Genomic DNA, 25263 nt, shown 5'->3' with positions numbered 1-25263 from the left:
AAAATGATATCTAATACATGCACTGCGAAAACCCCTCAATACTTATGTAAAAAGTATTAAACAAAAAATCTCAAATATCAATACATAAAAACATCTCTCATAGAAATGATCATAGACTCTCATGAAAATAAATAGTCATAAATGAATGACTTACTTAAAACAATTGAATCCTAAAAATAATATCTAATACGTGCAGTGTTAAAACCCCTCAATACTTGCAATAAAAATAAAAAATTAAAATTAAAATTTCACATATGAATACATAACACATTAAAAACATTTAACAAACCATTTATTCACAACCATAAAAACATTTAGCAAACATAGCCATTTATTAACAACCAAGATAAATATGTGAGAGCGCATTACAGAACTTTCCTTTTAAAAAAAAAGGAATATTGATTTTTTTTCAACAATTCGTTAGCGCCATGATTTTCCACAAAAACGTTAGGCGTACCTTCGAATTTAGATATATGCATGACTTTTCTATTTAGACACTCTACCTGATAAGTTTAAGTTTGTTTGTTTTTTTTTTAAACAAAAAGACATCCTTTGAGACATCCTTTGACTGGCCATTTATGTGATTGAAATATGTAGAGTCTCGTAACAAAAAAAATTCAACAATTCATTAGCAACATGATTTTCCAAAAAACGTAGATATATGCTTGACTTTGCTATTTAGACACTCTTGATACGTTTTTTTTTTTTAACAAAAATAAAACAAAAAATATTCTTTGACTGGCCATCTATGTGATTGAAATATGTAGATTCTGGTAGCAAAAAAAATATCTAAAATCGTCTAACAAAATAATAGTAAATAAATAACAAACCCCTTGAAATTAGTGATAGGGTTAGTTTGAAATGTAAAAATTCAATTTATCCCACAATTATAAAGAAATAAGGTTAGTGGAAATGTAAAAAGTTTAATTTATCCCATAATTAAAATAAGAAATTACAAAGTTAAACAAGTCTTTGTGCTTGCTAATAATGGCAATTATATTAATAGGAAAATGTATATTTACATAGATTTTAAGTAGCAATTATAAATATGCAATAACATAAAATAGATTAAAAATATAAAACAGATACTCAAGTCAACAAAACATTAAATTAACCTTCAAACACAATATCACAACTTATAATTAGGTAATCTTCTATACAACATCAAAACCTTGAAATGTAGAGGAAACAGAATTAATCATCTATATAACAACTTCAATGTAAACTTTCAAATATGAGCCAAACATAATTCCAAATTATTATTTTTCATCAAAATAGTTATAAGTAAGTAAACACAACAATATAGTTTAATAAGTTGTTATCCTTGAATAAACTTGAATAAATTTGAATAGACAAATAATTAATTTATATAATAAATTTGATGAATTTGAGCTAACCATATTTAAATAGAAAAACATTATTAACAAAAACTAGGGAAAAAACATTCCATTAGTAAATTGATTATTTAAATGAACTTATAAACCAAAAACACTATTAACAAAGACTAGGGAAAAAACATCCCATTAGTAAATTGATTATTTATATTAACTTATAAACCACAAACCACTAGCAAATTTAAAATACTTAACAAATTAAATTAAAGTATTATATAAGAATTCTTAAAACCCCAAATCATTACATAGCAAATAGTGAAATTTTTTTAATTGCAAAAGAAAATTTGAATCAAAATCTATAATTTAATTTTGCTAACATTAGAAAAAAATAGTGGAAAGTTTCTCATTGCAAAAGAAAATTGTAATCCAGACCTATAATTTAATTTTAAAAAACTAAACAAATCACCAAAAAATTTAAAATCTTAAAAAATTAAATTAAAATATAATATAAAAAATCTTAAGACCCCAAATCATTACATAGAAAATAGTGAAAAATTTTCAATTGCAAAAGAAAGTTTGAATCAAAACCTATAATTTAATTCTATATGAGAGATCCCAAATCATTATATAGAAAATAGTGAAAAGTTTTTAATTGCAAAAGAAAATTGGAATCCAAATCTGTAATTTAATTTTATAAAGATTAAACATGTGAAAAGTTTCCAATTGCAAAAAAATTTAAATCAAAACCTATAATTTAATTTTACATGTAAGATCCCTAATCATTATATAGAAAATAGTGAAAAGCTTCTAATTGCAAAAGAAAATTAGAATCCAAACCTATAGTTTAATTTTACAAAGATTGCAATTGGAAACTTTCACATGTTTAATCCTTGGAAACTTTCACATGTTTAATCCTTGTAAAATTAAAAATTTAATTTTACAAAGATTAAACATGTGAAAATTTCCAATTGGAAAAGAAAGTTAAAATGAAAACCTATAATTTAATTCTACATGTGAGATCCCAAATTGTTATATAGAAAATAGTGAAAAGTTTCTAATTGAAAAAAATTTGGAATCCAAACCTATAATTTAATTTTACAAAGATTAAACATGTAATGCGATGATTTATTATAATTTTTTAAATTAAGTTAGTTAATTATATCAGCTTAAACTTTTTTTCACAACTGAGAAAACCTGACGAAAATTGTTTAAATTGACACCCCTCCATGTGCAGATTTCGAAGCTTTGCAAGGCCACGAAGCTTTGCGGTAATATTCCTTAATGCACGACAAAAATGCAAGTTCAGTGATGTTAGTGATGTCGGCATTGCTCCAGCCTCCACTAGATTCTGACAATATGTGAAATCGAGCCGCTAAAGAACATACAGATTGGGAACTGTCTGTAAAATGTAGCTTGTTAAAGAAAATACCCGAATTTCACCCTGTGATTTGCCGCCTCAGCCAACGCCAATATTGTCTTCATAGATTTATCTGCATACAGATTCTTCAGTGATATCAACGTTTCCAGACCCGGCAGCTCCTCTATTGATCCACAACCAGAAATCACCAGAGTTTCCAACTGTTCAAGGCCACTAAGACCCGTTATTCTCTTTAATGCACCACAATTCGGCGACCACAGCGACTTCAGTGATGTCGGCAATGCTCCAACCTCCACTAGATTCTTACAACGCCTGAGCTCGAGACGCTGAAGGACTGGGCAAACACCTTCACCAAATGATATTTCAGTGATTACCGTGCTCGACAGTTCTAAGTGTCTGAGTCTAGGCATACAGTTGCGAATAGAAGAGTCCGACAATCTGCGGGCTCCTTGAACCTCTTCCACACTGGCAAATGGCACCACACTAATCGGGCAATCATCTAAATTCAAATATTCAAGATTGTTCAACTCCCACACACCCAGAATTGACAGCTCCTCTACTTCTCTACAGAAGCCCATGTCCAGAACTCGAAGCTCTTTAAGGTCACGAAGCCCCGTAATATTCCTTAATGCACGACATCCCCACAATCTCAGTGATGTTAGTGATGTAGGCAATGCTCCAACCTTCACTAGCTTCTCACACCACCCGAGATGGAGCCGTTCAAGGGCTGGGCAAACACCTCCACCAAATGAGATTTCAGTTATTCTTGTCCACGACAGGTCCAAGGATTTAAGTCGAAGCATGCAATTGTCCAACAATCTGCGGCCTCCAGCTTGAACCATGTCCACACTGGCAAATGGCACTTCACTAATCGGAGAATGACGTATTGAAAAGGATGTCAACTGTTTCAACTGGCCAGCGAAGTCGAGAATATTATCCAATTTCCCGACGCAAAGTGTCAATTCCTTCAAGTTCTTTAGCTTACCGAATGAATGCGGCAAGGTTTCCAACACAGTGCCAGAGAAAGACAGAATTTCCAAGTTGCCCAGGTTTCCAATGGTACTCGGCAATTCTTTTAAATTGGAACCATCCAAAATTAGTTCTTTGAGGTACTGCTGATGTGTGACTTGGTGGGGCAATTCTTCAAGTTTGTGACAACCACTAAAATTCAACCGTATGAGCGTGCCGATATTCCCAAATATTTCGCCAGAGAGAGTCAAGACGTGGCAGTCACTCAAATCGAGATATTTGAGTCGATTTAAGTTCATGAAGGACTCTGGCAGCGTTTTCAAATTCCTACACCCCGACAGTATAACATGTTGGAGATTTGTTAAATTTCCAAAAGAAGGCGGCAGCGTTTGCAATTTTACGCAGCTATTCAAGCCAATATGTTGGAGCTCCCTTAAATCTCCAAGGGAAGGCGGCAACATTTGCAAGCTCGTGCACCTCGACAGGTCCATATGTTGGAGCTCCCTTAAATCTCCAAGAGAAGGCGGCAACATTTGCAAACCCTCGCACCCAGACAGGTTCATATGTTGGAGCTGAGTTAAATTACGAAGGGAAGACGGCAGCATTTGCAAATACTCGCTGTCAGACAGGTCAAGATGCAGGAGGCTTTTCAAGTTCCCAAAAGACTCTGGCAACTGGTTCATGCTTCGGTTTCGGGCCCTGAGTTTTAAGTATTTCAATGAGCGAAGATAAAAGAATCCCTCGGGCAATGTTCCTTGGAAGTCGTGCAGTTCAATTTTTTCCAGGTACTTCAACGACCCTATTGACTTTGGTAGCTGCCAAAGTTGCACACTAATATTCAACTCCCTCAACTGAAGAGGAAGTTGTGCCTGCAATAAACGTTGAAATTAAAATGATTATTTAAACAGTAAACTGCTACTAAAAATTTATATAGCTAATAAAAACTGATAAAAAAAATTAAAAAAAATTCTTATATACATCTCAAACTACCAAGATTTTTAAAATCATTATATGATTTAAATATATATATTCAACTCCCTCAACTGAAACTAAACCTTGAAATTAAAATGGTTATTTAAATTGCTACTAAAAATTTATATACCTAATAAAAATTGATAAAAATAATTAAAAAAGAAAAGCCTATATATATCTCAAATTACCAAAATTTCTAAAATCATTAAAATTAATTAAATTATAAATTTACTTTAAATAAATATTGTTAATTATCAAAAATTTAATATATGATTTAAATATATACTCATTATAAATATAATAATAAATTCCAGGGCCATGGCCACGGATAGGAGTCCCCGAAAGAGCTCACTCCAAATTTTCAGAAGACAGGGTTAAGGATGGTTATATATATATATATATATATATAGTTGTTTATGCAAATTAAAATCTCAAATAATTTGAAAATGGGTTGAGTGACATTCCATTATTAGCCACTAGACATAAACTTTAGGAAAGCTAAGTGTAACTACTTTCAATTCGTAATAAGGTCCATGAACAATCTATCAAGGAGAACTGCCTTTATATTGGTCTTTTTCTTCATATTTCTTGTTAATGATGACTATTTTAAACACAAAAAGCATTCCTTTTTCAATAGGTTTTGCAAACTTTTATGCTGTGTTGAAAACCCCACAATAAAATAATTTGATTTTCTAATCATATTAAATTCATATTTCAGATTAAGAAGGGGATTGAATATGAATTTATTTAAACATTTAGTACTCAATCCAATTCACAGGGATCTGATTGTTTTCACAATGGTTGAGTTTGGGATGAAAGAAGCACTGAACTTCAAAACCCACATACAATATGTAAAAGCTGAGATGATCTTAAGAAAGAACAAGAAAAATAACCACAAGGATCATTGTATTTTCTGTTTTCTTGACATGAAAGGTGTTTTTTGAAATTTTACCATTGAAAATCTAATATGTAAATCACTAGAAATCCAAAATGAAACCCATCATACAAAACCCATGTTTTGGGCTGCAACTTGTACAAAAAATTTAGATTCAATGCATTCCCCATCTTAAATCCATGTTTTGAGCTGCAACTTGTAACAAAAAATTAGATTCAATGCATTCCCCATGTTAAACCCATGTTTTGAGCTGCAACTTGTACAAAAAATTTAGATTCAATGCATTCCAAAAAAGATGAATGAGAAAAATAATCATATTGTTCAATCATCAATGTCCATGATTGCCAAAATTGAAACTTTGTGCTTGGATTATCCATAAAACCTTCCCAAAACATCTCTGAAATCTGGCCAGAAAACCCTTGAAATCTGTCAAAAACATCTCTGTCCGGAACATCTTTGAAATCTGTCCAAAAAGTCTTGGAGAGGGTTAGCATGTCACCAAGTCCCCAATGGAATCCCCAACAGTTTGGGGGTGTTTCTAAGGGTCCAAAAGTCAAAAGTCCCAAAACTGGGGACGCAGGGTACATGAGTATTTTTGAGGGAGACAGATCCCCATGCAACATAGACAAATTATAAAGCAATAAAAAAATAATTTAATAATAAAAAAAAAATGTGATTTATTTAATTAGAAAAACAATAAAAAAAATAATTTAATAATAAAAAAAATGTGATTTATTTAATTAGAAAAACACAAGATTGAATTAAAATGAAAAATAAAAATAATAATTAATGTAATAACAAAAATAAGCAATTAAGTTATTTAAAATAAATTTAATAATAAAAATAAAAATGTGATTTATTTAATTAGAAAAAAACAAGATTGAATTAAAATGAAAAATAAAAATAAAAAAATATTTTAATAACAAAAATAAACCAATATTTTATTTAATTAAATTAAATATTTATAGACATGGCCTTTATCACAAAAGCAAACCAGAGTTGAAAATATTTTTTAGATTAAAATGAAAATTCTTAAAAACATAAATAAGTTGAGAATCTCAAAACTTTTGTAATTAAAAAATATAAAAAACAAGTTGAGAATATCAACTATGAATTCTTTAACCAGTTTTCTCAAAGGGGAAGATATTATCATTCTTATAAAAAAAAACAAGATCATGATTACTGTATGTTAGGGCCTCGATCTACCTCAGGCTGAGAAAGGTAGGATCTAGGGTAACATCAAACCAAGCTTAACCTGGTAGCTAGCCCTACCAGGTCGGGAGAGGGCTCTCTCCTGTCAGTCTCAACAGAAATATTCAATGAGGCTTGAGATGACTTGAATGAAGACTGATCTTAGGCTAGGTATGTATGCAGAAAAGTTTGATTGAATTTTGATGATGATTTGTTGGCTCAAATGGAAAGGCAGATTTTGGGTCTAGGGAATGAGGCACACTTTTGCAGAGATCTCAATGGGGCAAGGTAGGCAATTGATTTGATACTTCAGATTGAATGAAATGGAGAGCTTCAGACATATGAGGAGTTGAAGACGGCAAGAAAACCTCAGGGATCCTCTTCAAACAGCTAAAAACATAAATAACTAAGCAAACCTTAGGTAGAGCACTGCAAACTTCAATGGATTCTATCTTTAACCTTGTTTGTTTTAGTTAAGATGAAATAAGAGAGAGAATGGCATACACAAAACACAAGTGAACTTACATTTACAGAAGGAAACACAATATCAAAGCAAGATGCCACATAAATCCCATAGAGTGCTACAAACCCTGGTATATTCCTTAGCCAAAACTGCCGAAAAATGTCTATAATGAAGCTCCAAGCTTTCTCAAAAGTCCAACCCTCTGCCAAAATCCAACCCCTACACTATGAAATTCATAAAATATATACATTTGTTCATCCTTGTACTAAGGGAATTGAGCTCAACCATTTTCTTCAAAATAGAATCAGTTACATTAAACTTGAGCCGAATTTCTGAAAATAGGTGTTGAAGATGAACTCGTATCTCCTAAACCGTAGCACCTGTTACAACACTGAAAGAGGTTTTTGTAGATAAGGTCAATGTTGGAGAAAAACCTCTCTCAAATTTGGGAAATTCGTTTCCAGTTGCTCGTAATTTGTTCCACAAAATCATCTCTAAAACAGAAAATCATTAAAAATTTAAATCTGTGAAAATGAGCTGTAAAGATCTAGTCACATATCCCAATTCATGACACTTGTGAATAAACTGAAAGAGGTTTTTGTTATATGGCTTGTGGTTAACAAAAACCTCCTTGGGTTTTGCAAAATTACTTTCCATCTGTTGTAAAATGGCATCGCACTAAAATGACTAAAACAGTAAAAAATATGAAAAATTTGCTTTGTTTTAATGTAGGCTCCAAATATCACTGTATATCTCCCACATAGTAGCACCTGTGCATAAACTGAAGGAGGTTTTTGTTATTTGGTATGTGATGAACAAAAACCTCTTTCACTTTTGAAAAATTCCTTACCATTATTTCAGAAACTGATTTTGTACTAAACTTGTCATTGTGTGCAACAACTGACCTCAAAACATGCATAACCAAGAATCACTCATTCATTTCGATCATATCTTTTGATCCAGAAACCGGTTACGGGAGAGTGATATACCGTTGGAAATATTTTTCCGAGCTTCTTATGATAGACACATTTGTGACATGTTTTGTGCTGAATATCATGTGCAAAACATCTAACCAAACCAGACATAGTAAGAGCTCATTTTGATCCCTGGTGACAGGATGTGAAGGCTGGAACTAACATCGGCTCCATTGGGGACGGTAGCTCCTTGGAGGTGTCAAGAACACCGTAGACCAAGTGCCTCATCCATTGGGCAATACAGTCAACTAACTGCAAACCCAAAACAACTCATACCAATCCAAAAACATATACATACAGCAACATGTACATAAACAAATACCGAAAACTGAAATGCTACCTTAGGCAACTTATTTATGTACAGATCTAACGCACTTTGTTAAAAAATTGATAGATCAAGTAATGTTGTAATGCCATATCAACCAATCAAGTAACCGTGACAAGGATGCTGCTTGAGAGTGTTTCAACCAGGACACAAATGTAAATGCTGACAGCGATACATGCACATACCGAGTCTGGTTGTGTAAAAGACAATTTGATCTATCATTCAAACTGAAAAAAATTTCCATGTATGTTGCAATAGGATCGAAAAAACCAGACTCTGTTTGTTGCCCCAACTCCTCAATACATGCTTCCAGCTACAAACTATCAATGCAAATATCCACGGGCAGCCTTACCATTTGTTCCTTCTGCCGAAAAAGGTCCTCAAAGAATGAGACTCGACAGTCCAGATCCTGGAACTGTATTTGGGTCTCCAATTCAGTTAGATCTCCTTCAATTTTGATGGCAAACTCTTGCAAAAAATTGAGCTTAACTTCATGGCTGCATCGACAGGATTTTAGATAAGAAGAAAGAGATGAAGCAAAGTTCTCATCTATCTCATCATTCGTGTACATATCTTCCCATTCTCTAAAACCTTGAATAGAGGGTACCTCTATTTTGAATTCTTCCTCTTTCTCCATCCATGTTTCAAGAAAGATATGCCAAAAATCTGCAAAGGACTTAATAGATCTGATAGGAAAACCTTCAATCCATTTTCTACATTTGCCTTGAAATGAATCAAAGAACAATCTGATGAAGACATCTTCCTTTTTAACTCTAAGAATTTCCACAAATGTTTTAAAGTTTTCTAAATGTTCTAGAGTCAAAGTCAGATCTTCCCCATTGAATTTAGGGTCATTACTCAAAATGTATGCATCCTTTGGTAATTGACTAGGAAAACCAGGAAGATTAGAAAAATCGATACATGAATATCTTGAACAAATAGAAGCAACATCTGAGTCCTTCATTTAACCAGTGGAGCCACCATCAATACTTTGAAACTCGGGACTTCAAACAGTGGAGTCGCCAGGTAGATGATTTCAGCCTTCATATGTGTCTGACTGTTGTCCACCATCAGCGATCAGATCTACAACTTGAATGATCTTTCCCGAAGAAGATCTGTCACCTCTTCCCCAGTTTAATGTACTGGGGCAATTTGCAAGTTAGATGTTCAGTTCATAAACTAGACCAGAGATTGACTGAAGCAACATTCATCTACTTATGCACTCGCAAAGCAAGTGCAGTTCGAAGGCTACCTGGCTAACTTCAGGCTCCGTCTGTAGTTTATAAAACAAAGAACACTAACAAACAAATAAACTTTTCTTCCCCAGTATGGTCGCCACTATGTTAGGGCCTAAATCTACCTCAAGCTGAGAAAGGTAGGATCTAGGGTAACATCAAACCAAGCTTAACCTGGTAGCTAACCCTACTAGGTCAGGAGAGGGCTCTCTCCTGTCAATATCAGCAAAAATATTCAATGAGGCTTGAGATGACTTGAATGAAGACTGATCTTAGGCTAGGTATGTATGCAGAAAAGTTTGATTGAATTTTGATGATGATTTGTTGGCTCAAATGGAAAGGTAGATTTTGGGTCTGGGGAATGAGGCTCACTTTTGCAGAGATCTCAATGGGGCAAGGTAGGAAATTGATTTGATACTTCATATTGAATGAATGGAGAGCTTCAGATAGATGAGGAGTTGAAGAGAGCAAGAAAACCTCAGGGATCCTCTTCAAACAGCTGAAAACATAAATAACTAAGCAAACCCTAAGTAGAGCACTGCAAACTTCAATGGATTCTACCTTTATCCTTGTTTGTTTTAGTTAAGATGAAATAAGAGAGAGAATGGCATACACAACACAAGTGAACTTACATTTACAGAAGGAAACACAATATCAAAGCAAGATGCCACATGAATCCCATAGAGTGCTGCAAACCCTGGTCTATTCCTTAGCCAAAACTGTTGAAAAATGTATACAATGAAGCTCCAAGCTTTCTCACAAGTCCAACCCTCTGCCAAAATCCAACCCCTACACTATGAAATTCATAAAATATATACATTTGCTCATCCTTGTACTAAGGGAATTGACCTCAACTATTTTCTTCAAAATAGAATCAGTTACATTAAACTTGGGTCGAATTTCTGAAAATAGGTGTTGAAGATGAACTCGTATCTCCTAAACCGTAGCACCCGTTACAAAACTGAAAGAGGTTTTTGTAGATAAGATCATTTTGGAGAAAAACCTCTCTCAAATTTGGGAAATTCGTTTCCAGTTGCTCGCAATCTGTTCCACAAAATCATCTCTAAAACAGAAAATCATTAAAAAATTAAATCTGTGAAAATGAGCTGTAAAGATCTAGTCACATATCCCAATTCATAAAACCTGTGAATAAACTGAAAGAGGTTTTTGTTATATGGCTTGTGGTTAACAAAAACCTCCTTGGGTTTTGCAAAATTACTTTCCATCTGTTGTCAAATGGCACCGCACTAAAATGAGTAAAACAGTAAAAAATATGAAAAATTTGTTTTGTTTTAATGTAGGCTCCAAATATCACTGTATATCTCCCACATAGTAGCACCTGTGCATAAACTGAAGGAGGTTTTTGTTATTTGGTATGTGATTAACAAAAACCTCTTTCACTTTTAAAAAATTCCTTACCATTATTTCAGAAACAGATTTTGTACTAAACTTGTCATTGTGTGCAGCGACTGACCTCAAAACATGCATAACCAAGAATCACTCATTCATTTCGAGCATATCTTTTGATCCAGAAATCGGTTACGGGAGTGTGATATACCGTTGGAAATATTTTTCCAAGCTTCTTATGATGGACACATTTGTGACATGTTTTGTGTTGAATATCATGTGCAAAACATCTAACCAAACCAAACATAGTAAGAGCTCATTTTGATCCCTGGTGATAGGCTGCGAAGACTAGAACTAACACTGTAAAGGTTCAGATTTGGAGAATTACAAAAACATTTTAGTTTGGAATAAAGGAAAGGAAATACTCAAAAGACACAGAGAGTCATAGTTTTAAAAAATGAAAAATGGTGTGGAATTGTAAAAGTGGAAAAAAAAAAGATCCAAACAAATCGTATATTTCACTGGAAAAAGAAGACCCAAACAAACAATACATTTGGTTGGAACTGTAAAAATTGAAAAAGAAGACCCAAAAAAACAACACATTTGGCTATAAATAACAAAACAGGTTAATTTTACAATGTTTGCTTGTTATTTTTCCAAAAAAAAAACCATTTTCCCTGGTTGAGAGGAGATATCTCTTTGTTCAGTTTTTTTGGATGAATAATGTTAATGGGTGAATTTAATGCAAAAACAACTAACAACCAATCTCTCTAGTTGAGCAATGAAAATAGAGAAGAAAACAATACCTTATGGTTGGAAGAGGGTTAAGGTCAATCATGAGAAAGAGATTCACAGGATGGAAATGGGGGTGTGGCACTCTTTCCGGCAAAATTACTGGGACTATGTAGTTTGTTTGGCATGGTTATTTGCAATGGAATGAAAGGGTGGCCCAAATTGAGGGGATATCGCATGCAAACCTTACAATAGTCAAAGTGTGGTAGATTAAGTAATACGCTTTTACTTGTCTAACATTAGGGATTGCCCTATTGAAATGAAATATGATCATGCATCCCTATTTGTTAAACTAGACTTTGCTCCTACTAGTCCACATAATAATGAAATTCTTGGCAATCAAAAGAAGGCTCTTTCCAAAGGTAAAGTCCTCATGAATCAAGAAAATAGGGAGATATTTAGTGTTGCTCGGTTATAGAGTATAGCATGGTGGACATGACAACCAAGACTGGTCATGTTCATAGTAATATGTTGATCCCAACAATCCACAAGGCCTTAAGTGCATGAAAAAGGCCTCATACCAAGAAGAGGGCTACAAGTACTTTTCCGTCAAATCCATGGTATGATCAAGAATGCAAGGAAGCCAAGAGATCGCTAAAAGAGAAAACATTCAATAAAGAAAACTAAAAAACAAAAACTTAGTATAACCAAAAAAATGTAAGTGCAAGAAGAAATGAGTTAATCTCTCTTGGACAACATAACCTCCTAGGATTTTGGAGAGAACTACAACAAAGGATAAAGCAAACTAAAAATAATATTACAAATGTTCAATGGTTAGAGTATGTGAGGCTTTTCTTTGAGAAAGTACATAAGAAAAGACACTCCTCCCATAGTGAACACATGAACGGAACTCTTCACAATGGATGATATCAAGCAAGGAATAAAGAATTTAGCAAGCAACAAAGCGAAGGACATACACGGGCTTCAAGTTGTCTTTCCAAAATGCGGTGTCCATATTCTTGCCACTCACATAAAAGGAATTTACAATGAGGTTATCCAAAACAGATTCCTGAGACAATGGACTATCGATATGGTCATTCTTCTCTTTAAGAATGGATATATCAATAACCCTTATAACTACTACACTATTATGGTCAACCCCCTCAAGGGAAAGCTTTTTGGGAGCATTATAGAGCAAAGAATCAACAGATCGTCACAAAATGAGAGAAAAAGGCTAAAAGGGAAAGTGGGTTTTTGTCACGCCCCTACACCTGCGATAGTCTTCCAACCGCTTATAGCAAGGTGCGGCACCACCGAACGCTTTCTTTTCACCAATACTAACATTCATGGATTATGCCTAATTCACTTGTCTTTACTTAGTATGTGTTTCGCAACCAAGTAAAATTGCATTTATCCTTTATACCAATTAACACCCATACTTATTCATTATTCACAGCAATTATAAAATACAATAACAATTGCACAGTATAAAGGAGAGGGGCAACTCCCGAACAAGTCTTCCCGACAATATATATTATTCAATCTTTCTTCATAATAATACAATCATCACAAGTAATGCTTGGCAAGCTCCAAGCCAATACTTAGCTTCTTTTACAATATAGGCAAATCAGCCTTTTACAATAATCATGTGCACGCCTTGCACGAAGGGAGGGTGCTCACCCGAGCTACCAAGACCCCCTTGTCAATCCCGACACAAAACTGCAACAAAGACAACCCTGGGCACACCTTTCCCAACCCACAACCGACTCTAAGTCACATCCAAAACTGTGCCCTCAAGACTTGCGCATGAGCTATGCGCACTCCTCCAAATCTGCGCACTTTCCTTGTGCTCCTTGAACTAGTGCGAGTTGCCTTGATCGAACTTCGATGTCCAAATGATCCTCAACACTTGGTAATATATACACATCTTTGCGTGGGTGGTGGCTCTCCAGCCGACCCCCAAAATATGTCTGACACACCCCTGCGTGCGCCCTCTCACATGTCAGCCTGCCCACATGTTTTCTCCACGCACAATAGGGTATAAGTTCGCCATCGTTGAACTATGCCTTAGTCATTTTTCATATGTCGCACATCGTTTGTCGCATTATATTGTCGCACTTCCGTGTAGCCGCGCCCGCCCGTGCGCCCGCGCGCCCGTCGTCCGCCCGCGCGCCCATCGTGCACGCCGACTCGCCCGGCGCCCGTCCGCGTTCACGCCCGGAGGCCTTACATTCTCCTCCACCTAAAATCGTTGTCGTCCTCGACAACATACCATCCCGGTAGCCATCCACCAAGATCATCACTATCCATGATGTCAACTCCTCCACATAAGGCAAACATCCCTGCAACATATGTAGAACTCCATCTCCATCATGTCTCACCTTAGTGACCAACTGCCACCAAGATAACCATACCAAGGTATACACCTCTACGGTATGTCCTCCATCAGATATCATCTCGATCCATGATCATCGACTCCTCTGCCACAATCTCCACTGCAACATCTCGTGTCGACCTCATCATGTGTCACCATGTGAACCTCTGTCATGATACTCCAACAAAATGCTAACACATCTCTGCACACTTCGCGACCCCATGTCTGAACTAGTTGGGTAGCTAATCCAACTGTCACGCTCAAATCATGAGAGTGAACATCCTCATGCCATCATCAGTTGTTCCTCAAACATCTGTCACATCCTTGACTCATCAAGAATCTATCTCCATAATCCATGTTCAGGTCCATGGAAACTCCATCCATCTGCAACATGTCATGATGCTTGATGCCAAGCCATCCCTGCACCATCAATCATACCTGCTCCATCATGTTTAAAGGACTCACTGCCATGAGCAGCTAACAATGAGCCCCATCTTCTTCATCCATCTAAGAAGATGTAGAGGGAGTAGAGCCTGAAGGCTCTCCCTCACTAATCAACTCAATCCATCTGTCAGGATCCTCAATCTCCATCCTTTGTAGATAAGCAACCCGGTCTTCCTTCTGGACATCCGGCCTCACATACACCTCCTCATCATCATCATCATCCTCAACCAACTCTAGCCTTCTTGACAAATCCAAGATGCTATCTGAAAGTGATCTAATGACCAATGACTGCTCGGTAAGCTTTGCCTCAACAGTAGACAATCGCTTACTCATGTCTCCCATTCTCTTCTCATCCTCCATTTGCATCACTCCCAATTTACAATCAGGCCTTGTCACACCAATGGTTGGCACACCAAAGGGTATATCTTCCCTTCCATCATAAATGTAGAGCTTCTTCAAATGTGGAACAATCATAGCATCAAATTGTTTCATGAATTCCATCCCCAATACAGCTTCATAGTCATCAATCCGCACTATAGTGAAGTCAACCTTCCCTGTCCATTCACCAAGTGTAGTGTCCACCCTCTCAGCTATACCAAGAATCTCAATAGGAGGAGAATTCACTGTCTTCATTTGTGCCTTTGCCGGTACAAATTTCAGCCCAATCCTTCTCGCAGTATCTTCACCCATGAAGTTGTGAGAAGCCCCACTATCCACCATAGTGAGTACATCAGCACCTCCAACCTTCATTCGAACATACTCCAATCTGTTCCTCTCAGGATCTCTCCTAGAGACCACCTCCGTAGTAGCAAAAGCACCAAGTATCTGCATCATCCCCACAGAAGCACCTTCATTCCTTACATCAGATTGTGCAATAGCAGCCCCCTTTGGTTTAGAAGGACAATTCTTCACCGTGTGTGGTTCAGCACATATCCAACACTTCATGGCTTTCTTCGTCTTCGAACTATCATCCAATTTCAAAGCATCATCCTTCTTCTTATCCTTCGGTTTATCAGACTTCTTCTTCCTATCATCCGAAGTCTCATCATAATGCTCCACCAACCTGTCAACAGCAGCAAAAGCTTCTTCAAGTGTCCTAATCTTCTGCCTCTTCACTTCATTGCGTGCCCAAGGCTTCAACCCAATAATGAAGTTGAACACCTTGTCCCTCTCCGCCATGTCAAGAAGTTCCAGAGCTGCACTTGCAAACTCTCGCTGATATGCTTGTAGGCTCTCAGTCTGCTTTATGTACTTAATCTTTGTCCTTGCTTCCCATGTTTCATCCTGAGGACCGAAATGAGTCTGCAAAGCCTTCTTCATGTCATCCCACGAAGTAATGTCGTCAGCACTACCATTGGCAATCTGATCCAACCTCCTTCGCCACCACATCTTAGCATCCTTTGTTAAGAACTGAGCAGCTACCTTGACCTTCGTCTCATCATCAGATAGACCCAACCATTCCAAGTATTGCTCCATGTCCCATAGAAAGTTGCCAAGAGTCTTTGCATTCCTTGTGCCATCATAAGATTCTGGTTCCTTGACCTTCACATGAGGCACTCCTCCACTTGAGTTATGCCTCACGGCCTTCTTCAACACCGCTATCTCATCCTTGGCTTCGTCAAGAGATTTCTTCAAGTTCACGATCTCTGCAAGACCCTGATCCCTTGCTTCTTCAGCCTCCTTGACCCATACTTCAAGTTGTGTACACATAAGATCAGTGTACTCATATTGTGTCCGGAGTTCATCGTGTTGTGTTCGGAGTTCATCGAGCTCTTCCTTCATCTTCAAATTGGCCTCTTGTTCTTTAGCGAACAAGTCCATCTTCTTATCCCAAGAAGTCTCCATATCCTCCATCTTTTCCAACACCTTTTCAATGAACCCAATAGTAGTATCTTTCACAACATGACTAGACCCAGCTTGAGATTCAGCTGCCATCTCTAACAGCTTCTTCCTCCTTTGCAATCTAGTTTCGACCATCCAACAGCTTCACCAAGTCACCTGCAATTAGAACCAACCCTTGTTCCACTTGTGTGAAACGGTTTCCTTCACCTGCAAGCACCCTTTCCACTGTCACGAGCAACCCTGCTCAACGGCTTCAAACCGAAGTCTTGTTCTCACCTGTCAAGTGTATACCAGCTTCAATGCTTCAACACCTGAACCTGTTCACAAGCTTCAAACCTTCACGAGCAAACCTTGCTCTGATACCACATGTCACGCCCCTACACCTGCGGTAGTCTTCCAACCGCTTATAGCGAGGTGCGGCACCACCGAACGCTTTCTTTTCACCAATACTAACATTCATGGACTATGCCTAATTCACTTGTCCTTACTTAGTTTGTGTTTCGCAACCAAGTAAAATTGCATTTATCCTTTATACTAATGAACACCCATACTCATTCATTATCCACAGCAATTATAAAAGACAATAACAATTGCACAGTATAAAGGGGAGGGGCAACTCCCGAACAAGTCTGCCCGACAATATATATTATTCAATCTTTCTTCATAATAATACAATCATCACAAGTAATGCTTGGCAAGCTCCAAGCCAATACTTAGCTTCTTTTACAATATAGGCAAATCAGCCTTTTACAATAATCATGTGCACGCCTTGCACGAAGGGAGGGTGCTCACCCGAGCTACCAAGACCCCCTTGTCAATCCTGGCACAAAACTGCAACAAAGACAACCCTGGGCACACCTTGCCCAACCCACAACCGGCTCTAAGTCACATCCAAAACTGCACCCTCAAGACTTGCGCATGAGCTATGCGCACTCCTCCAAATCTGCGCACTTTCCTTGTGCTCCTTGAACTAGTGCGAGTTGCCTTGATCGATCTTCGATGTCCAAATGATCCTCAACACTTGGTAATATATACACATCTTTGCATGGGTGGTGGCTCTCCAGTCGACCCCCAAAATATGTCTGACACACCCCTGCGTGCGCCCTCTCACATGTCGGCCTGCCCACATGTTTTCTCCACGCACAATAGGGTATAAGTTCGCCATCACTGAACTATGCCTTAGTCATTTTTCATATGTCGCACATCGTTCGTCGCATTATATCGTCGCACTTCCATGTAGCCGCGTCCTCCCGTGGGCCCGCGCGCCCGCCCGTGGGCCCGCGCGCCCGTCTTCTGCCCGCACGCCCATCGTGCACGCCAACTCGCCCGGCGCCCGTTCGCGTTCACGCCCGGAGGCCTTACAGTTTTGGACCTAGGTGCTCTCCCTTTCATCATTGTGCCACCCTTAGACTTTTTATAGAGAAAATTATAAAACAAACAAGGTGAAACAACCTATTTCTTTTTATGGATAAATTTAGTGTTTGAAATATCTAGGGCTGCCATATGGACCCAACACAATGAGAATAAAAAAGCACATCACATCAAAAAGTTTAACCCAACTTCTGACCATGGTAAGAAGGCATATTTAGGGGCATCTATTAAAGGAAATGCAAGGTTGTTAGTTGCAAAGCTAAGGTTGGATCACATCACTTGAGATGTGAGGCTTGTAGGTGGATGATACCCAAAGAAGTTTGGGAAAAGATAATTGGCATGTTTTACAATAATGGTGTGGTGGAGACGAAATGACATTTTGTGATGGAATGTACAACCTACAAGGATAACTGCATTTAGCATGAAAACAATTTAAAGGTAGACAACATACACCATCAACCAAATTGCTAACCTTTTAGTCAAAATCCATCGCAGAAAATCCAACATTGAAAGGAGTATGAAAATGAGCTAGAGTTGTTATTCTCTTGGTCCCTTGGGATTTTCAAACTCACGGATGTCATTAAAATCAATCAATCTCTCTCTTCAATTACTATATAATTACAATTGAAATAAATCTCAACTCTTTAACCCTTTATCCAACAATCTATCACTGAATATTACTTGATTACATTAAATAATTATCCAATTATATCTTTAACATCCCCATAATAATTACTTTACTATCTACATATCCATAATAATTAAAGAATTCGATTAAAATTCAAAACCCTACTACTATCAAGCTAAAAACCATATAGATGTCTATCAACCTCGCATGCTCGAACCACATACTCTTTATACCTACCCAAAAACAAGTTATATTGCAATCAATTTGTCAAATCCAGTATAACTTTAATTTTGAAATATTTAATGATTAATATATATATTTACTAGTTTTTAAATTACCCAATAACAATGAAAAATATATATATTCTAATTTTTAAATTAGCAATGACAATGAAATGCCTAATTTTATATGCATTTCTCAGAATAAAAAAAATTAAAAAATATAAAATTAACTCCCAGGGGCATTTCAATTGTAACACATATATATAACGCAATAAGTTAATTAATTGATTAAATGAATTATCTCTACTCGATGTGATATATATTTTTAAAATATACAATATTCCCGAGTGTATTCAACAGTACGTCATTTAATGTTGACCCACATCACTTCCATATATAATGCCTTGTAAATCTTAATGAATAAGCGGTTGGTCATATTTTCTTGTCCGAGCCTTTATCTTATAAATAAATAGTAATGAATAAATTTTCAATTGTATTTTTTCATTCAATGTTTTTAAGAGAGGTAATTAATATTTCTCATTTTTTTGACTTATAAATATGGGGTAATATAAGTTCATACGGATTAAAATATGTACATAATAAATATGGGGTAATATATGTTCATAGTTGGATTAAAATATGTACATTATTTGGGGTGGATAACTTGATATGATTTGATAGTTTTATATATAAGTTATTTATATACTGCGTTGTATATTAATAACTTGATAGTCTCATAAATAAGTTATTTATATACTACCTTGTATATTAATAACTTGATAGCCTCATAAATAAGCTATCCAGGGCTGGATATATACTACTCGCTTATTAATGACTGGATAGTCTCATAAATAAGTCTCACTCTCAACAGACATGGTTCAAGAATCTATTTTTAGCCTAGTCCAATTACTACTTAATGATTTGAAGAGGAAGTGGGTAGTATATATCCACTGTTAGATCGAAACATGTACATTATCCAATCCAAAGGTGGATATATACTATCCCGCGTTTAATGACTGGATAACCTCATAAATAAGCCTCACCCTCAAGAGACATGGTTCAAAAATCTATTTTTAGCCTAGTCCCATTACTACTTACTACTTAATGATTTGAAGTACTTAATGATGTGAAGAGGAAGTGGAGGACACTTTTAAAAGAATACTAATTTTCTTTTGGCTTTATTTATAAATTTTGTAGGAATTTTTTATGGATCGTTATAGATTTTGATTATATAATACTCTAAATAATTTTTTTATAAGGAAAATGAGGGAATCCATTTAGGGTTTGCAAAATGACAAAATTATATTATCAAAATCCTAATATTTGTGGATTTTACCAAAATTACTTACTTGAGAAGAAGGAATGTTTGTTAGCAAATAGATTATTACATAAATGTTAATTTGGATATTTAAATTACATATATTTATTTGTAAATCTATTTTAATTACTTAACATTTATTTATTATTTCATAATAAGGTTTTGTGTTAATGAAATTGGAGTAAATTTTCACTCTTATCGAATGGTTTAAAAATATTTAACAATTCAAATTCAAATGAAATAAAATTGTAATCAATTACATACATAAATTAAATAGCTAAAAATATATATATTTCACATTATCTTCATACTTAATTAGAAATTATGCCAATGAAATCTTTACAAAGTGCATACTTGTCTCGACCCTATTAGTCTAACTCTAGCTTGGAAGTTGTACCAATGAAATATTTGCAAAGTGCATACTTGACTCACCCTTATAGTATTTTAACTACTTGAGATATGGCATTATTCAACCTAAACTTTTCATAATATATACAAAGGTAATGAATAAGCTTCATCTTATAGTATTTTAGCTAGTTCAGACTTGGATTTATTCAACCTAAACTTTTCATAATATATACAAAGGTAATGAATAAGCTTCACCTTTGTAGTATTTTAGCTAGTTCAGACCTAGCATTATTCAACCTAAACTTTTCATAATATATACAAAGGTAATGAACAAGTTTCCACTTTTACATGGTTTAGGAGGTCTTTATATCAATTTAAATTAATCTAAATCTTAATGAGTGAATCAAAAACTTCATATTTTTAATTTATTCAATATTTTTGAGACAAGGTTTTCAGCGCATCAAAATTCATTTGTCGACTTCAACAAGTGTGGTTCCAAACGCATGGACAAATGAATTTTGATGTCATTATCCCCAAAAACCTTGTCTCAAAAATTTGATATGGATTACAAAAGTCTCAATTCAATCATTACTCAATATTGATTAGAAAAGTTATAAATTCCTAAATCTACCTTTTACCATGTAAAATATAATATATAGTTAATATATAACAATTTAACCATAACAAGAGTTATAAATCCCAAAACTATCTTAAATTGAAGTTTATGATTACTATATAGCATAGATATAATAGATACTTCAAACTATAATTTATAATTATCTCGTAATATATTTTATACAATTAATATATAACAATTTAAGCCTAAGAAAAATTATAATATTTTAAATTGAGAAAAAATTTATATCTTAAATTAAAATTTATGATTTTTATGTAACATACTTTATATACAAATGATAAATAAAATAAAACACTTGCCGCAGCATATTACACTTCTATTAAAATATTACACTTGTATTAAAATAGACAACCCAGAAATAAACCACCAAAAGAAACTAAACGTACCTTATTTTCGGGCCACAAAGTTTCCATTACCGGTGTCGGGCCTTTGTGAAAAAGCTTCCAGTTTCTCCCTTCTACCACTTCTAAGACTCTTAGATCCTTTAATGGGATCCAGGAGGGTAGCGAGGACCGTGATAAAATCCACGTCGGTAGGGAGGCACGTGAATATATCTCACAGCGAAGCCAGACAAGGTTTGGCTGCCTCATCCTATTGAATAAGCTTAACAAACAATCAACCGGAGCTCTGAGCAGCTGCAACCGGTTCACATCAACATCGATGTCATTGCTCAACTCTCTAAGACTTTGGAACGATTGCACATCAACATCGATGCCATTGCTCAACTCTTCAAGACTTTGTAACGATTCGTAACTTTGTGGAACCATGCTTATTCCTCGCACCTAAATTGGTAAAGCAAAGTGAGTTAGAAACAACTCTGGTATGCAATGACACGATTCTCTAAGCGTAAATTTGAACACTTCTATGCCCTCACACGATTCTCTAAAAATGTGAGAACACAAAACTTCAAAGCAAAAAATAAAAAATAAAATTGAGAACACAACATCATGTCTAGAGATTGAAACACCTACAGTTGATTGGGGCCGCACATTACGGAAACAGTTGTCTGTTGCGCGCCACATGCGAAACCCACACTCTAGAGGCCCTTTGTCCGCCAAATTTCTGCCCAAATCTCTCAGGTGATCGTGCAGTTTTATACAGCCTTCACTGTCTACCTCCACAAGACATTTGTTTTGTAGAGTCCGAAGTCCCAAAGATCCTTCCCAGCCAGATCCGAACCATACTCTTATGGCTGTCTCTGCCTTTATTCCAATAAAAAAGCAGGCACTATCTATGAATATTTCCTTTTCCTGGTCCTCAAGACTGTCATAGCTAATCCTAAGTGCATTTTGTATTTCCAGGGGAAGCACTTGGGTTAGTTTGCGCAGCTGGTCTTCCCAAACCTCAGGGCTTTCAAAGCGAAGTAGCGACCCAATCACTTTGAGAGATAATGGCAATCCGTTGCAAACATCCAAAAACTTTCCAACTAATTTTTCGTAACCCTCAGCAGGATGAGGGCTGTTAAAGGAATGCCAGCAAAAAAGCTGTTGAGAATGGTCACGACCCAGGCCTTTCATATGGTAAATGGAGGACTCTTCTATCCCTGCATATTTACTAAGAACAGTCTTATCACGAGACGTAACTAAAATTAGACTACCAGAAGGAAGGCGGTCCTTCACGGGTGATAACAGTGCATCCAACTGTTCATTACTATCCACATCATCTAAAATGACGAGAGACTGAGAACAGGAGCAATATCGCTCTAACTTGCCTATACCTTCAGGAATGTTGCGCATTTCCAAAGTCGCTCCATTTAAGTCCTTACATAGTTGACCTTGCAGGGAAGTCAAATTGTTTCTCACTGCAGAGTCCCTTACATCAGCCAAAAAACAGCACCGCTCGTAATCTGATCTGTTTCTGTTAAAAAACTCTTTTACCAGGGTGGTCTTCCCCACCCCACCAGAACCCGTAATCCCCAAAATAATCGGTCGCCCTCTGTTTTGCTGCTTCTCCAATAACAGCGTCCTTTCAAAGTGCTGTAGCTCTTCATCCAATCCAATTGGATGTGTTGCTACATGCAATGGTGCCCGTCTAGCCTTTTTCAGCACCTGTCGCGCTACCTCGTCGACGAGCTCGCCTTCGTCACTGGTTATTGGCAAGAGAGTAAGAACTGCGTTAGTATTTGAAGCTTTGCTTTGTTTATCAGTACAGTTATGCTTCGTTTATCAGTACAGTTATGCTAATACAGAGAATGAGAGAATAGTACTAACCCTTTACATTTCTCCAGCTCGTAACCGACTATTTGTGAAGCTTCGGCCAGTGCTTCCCTCCAAACAGCAATTCTTGCCGGAGGGTATCTTTTCTTCTTTTCATGATTAGCAATTGCTTTAGCATACAACCCCTTTGCTTTAGCATTTGTCCATCGTAATTCAGAAGGTTTAACGTTGAAAAACACTGGAATGACGGTGGCGTTGGACCTCAACATGCTGACGAGTTCGTCAAGACACCATCTTGACGCTGCGTATCGAGGGGAGAAAATAGCGACTTGCACGGATGCGGTTGCTATAGCTCCTTCTATTTGAGGCTCTATTTTTTCTCCGCGCTGCAGTTCCGGCTGGTCGAGAAACACTTGCAATCCGTGGGAAAGAAGCCGTCGGTATAGATGACTCGCGAAGTTATTTTTAACATCATCGCCGTAATGATTTAAAAAAACATCATACCTGTAATTGCTAGGGGCAGATGCAGAGCTGGAAGCGGACGCGGAATTGCTAGGCGCAGATGCAGAGCTGGAAGTGGACGCGGAATTGCTAGGGGCAGATGCAGAGCTGGAAGTGGACGCGGAAGCGAGTGTGAAAGCCATTATTATTATGGGTGCAACGATACACAGAATTAATATGATATGAAAGATGGAGGTGAAGGCGAAAGCCACTGTGAGAGCCATTATTGATAATATCATGTTACAGATGGAGGTGGAGGCGGAAGCGACTGTGAGAGCCATTATTATGAATGCAGTGCAGTGATCCACAGAGAAATAAGATGGCAGATTGACGAGTGACGATAAAGATGAAGGAAAACGCTGGGGCAGATTGACAAGTGAAATGCTGTTCTCTTTCTCACTGATCAACAAACGGTCACCAATTAATTTATCTCTCGCTCATACAACAAATGTTAACATCCCATGTTATAAACTGTTCGCCTCTCTTATAAAGTCCGCCAGCAACGATGGATCGGATGGAGGAGATAGCTAGTAGAAAGAAAGCAGGATCAGTCTCTGTAGATAGGGACGCATTCCTCAGATTGGCACTTGGATTTTTTTGGTGCTTTGATGATGGAAATTTTTGAAGTGAAATTTTTATGTGTGTATTTAAATTGATTTTTTTTATTCTATATAGATTTAGCATTCGGAAAATGTGAAAGTATTTAGATTTTGCAAAGATTACTCATCAATAAATTTTTGCCCCATTTAAAAAATAAATAAAAAAAAAACTTACCAAAAAATAATACTAAAAACAACTCGCTCTCGAAGTTGGAATGTCGGTGCTCATCAATTTCGATGAAGGTCCAGTGAATTGCGCTACGGGACGCGGCCTGCAACTTAATGCACTTCCGGCCCTACCTTGGTCGGCCACTTGCTAAAGAATTCTTTGAGTGAGTAGGTTACATGTGCGTATCACGTGGGACTGCAACTTAATGCACTTCGGGTCCCACCTTGGTCGGCTACTTGCGAAAGAATTCTTTGGGTGGGTTACATGTGCGTGTAACGTGGGACGCTTTAGTTAGGGTCGTCGGCTGCGGACTTTTAAAGACTATCAGTTTAATTTTAATTTTAAATTTTTTTAATACCGTGATACAGTTTAATTTTAATTTTCAGAGTAATGGTAAATATTAAACACGATATTATATTAATTATTTTTTTGACATGCGAGAATTATTATACTGATTGAGTATATTTTAAATTATAAATTGAAATGAGATAGTTTATAAATTTAAATTAAAAATAATGTAAATTTTGGGTAACTTTGGTTATAGTTATTAAGTTTTAAGATTTTGGATGCATTAAAGATTTTTGATTGTGTAAAATTTATTTCACCAGTATTTTTGGTATTAGACTTTTTTTTTATGTTAGCGAGATCTCCACGGTTTATGCAGTAAATTGGCTAATAGAACCAATATATTTACTAATAAACCCAATATTTTATAAATGCTGAAAAACCACTATTCCACTAAATAAAACCAATATTCAATAAATACCACAAAAAACTAACATATCTTCAAAAAAAAAACCAAACTATACCATTTAAACTAAATTCCTTTAACCACCTTTA

General features: G+C 36.2%; 1 protein-coding gene across 1 annotated transcript; it reads right to left on the bottom strand.

Moving 5' to 3' along the window:
- Window positions 1-2489: 2489 nt before the first annotated feature.
- On the bottom strand, window positions 2490-24259 carry LOC149214404 (uncharacterized). The gene is made up of 4 exons (XM_089392298.1): window positions 23209-24259; window positions 21970-23083; window positions 21385-21780; window positions 2490-4550 (listed from the first exon to the last, which is right to left on the bottom strand). Exons 1-4 carry the CDS (start codon window positions 23934-23936, stop codon window positions 2751-2753), a joined length of 4038 nt encoding a protein of 1345 aa, XP_089248424.1. The 5' UTR covers window positions 23937-24259; the 3' UTR covers window positions 2490-2750.
- Window positions 24260-25263: the final 1004 nt, after the last annotated feature.

The sequence above is a fragment of the Pinus tabuliformis genome, chromosome 1_1 (assembly GCF_031772625.1).
Source record: "Pinus tabuliformis cultivar Carrire ecotype Pingquan chromosome 1_1, CPIR1, whole genome shotgun sequence".
NCBI lineage: Eukaryota > Viridiplantae > Streptophyta > Pinopsida > Pinales > Pinaceae > Pinus > Pinus tabuliformis.
The sequence above is the reverse complement of the archived record's forward strand: the minus strand, read 5'-3'. Positions and strand labels throughout refer to the sequence as shown.

What these genes read in the sequence shown, in the direction of transcription:
- LOC149214404 (XM_089392298.1), bottom strand. Translation starts at nt 23,936, where the DNA reads ATGGCTCTCACAGTCGCTTCCGCCTCCACCTCCATCTGTAACATGATA. An exon ending in ATGTGCGGCCCCAATCAACT is followed by an intron (nt 21,781 to 21,969) that starts GTAGGTGTTTCA and finishes TTACCAATTTAG; the next exon opens with GTGCGAGGAATAAGCATGGT. An exon ending in CTTTGTGGCCCGAAAATAAG is followed by an intron (nt 4,551 to 21,384) that starts GTACGTTTAGTT and finishes CGTTTATTGCAG; the next exon opens with GCACAACTTCCTCTTCAGTT.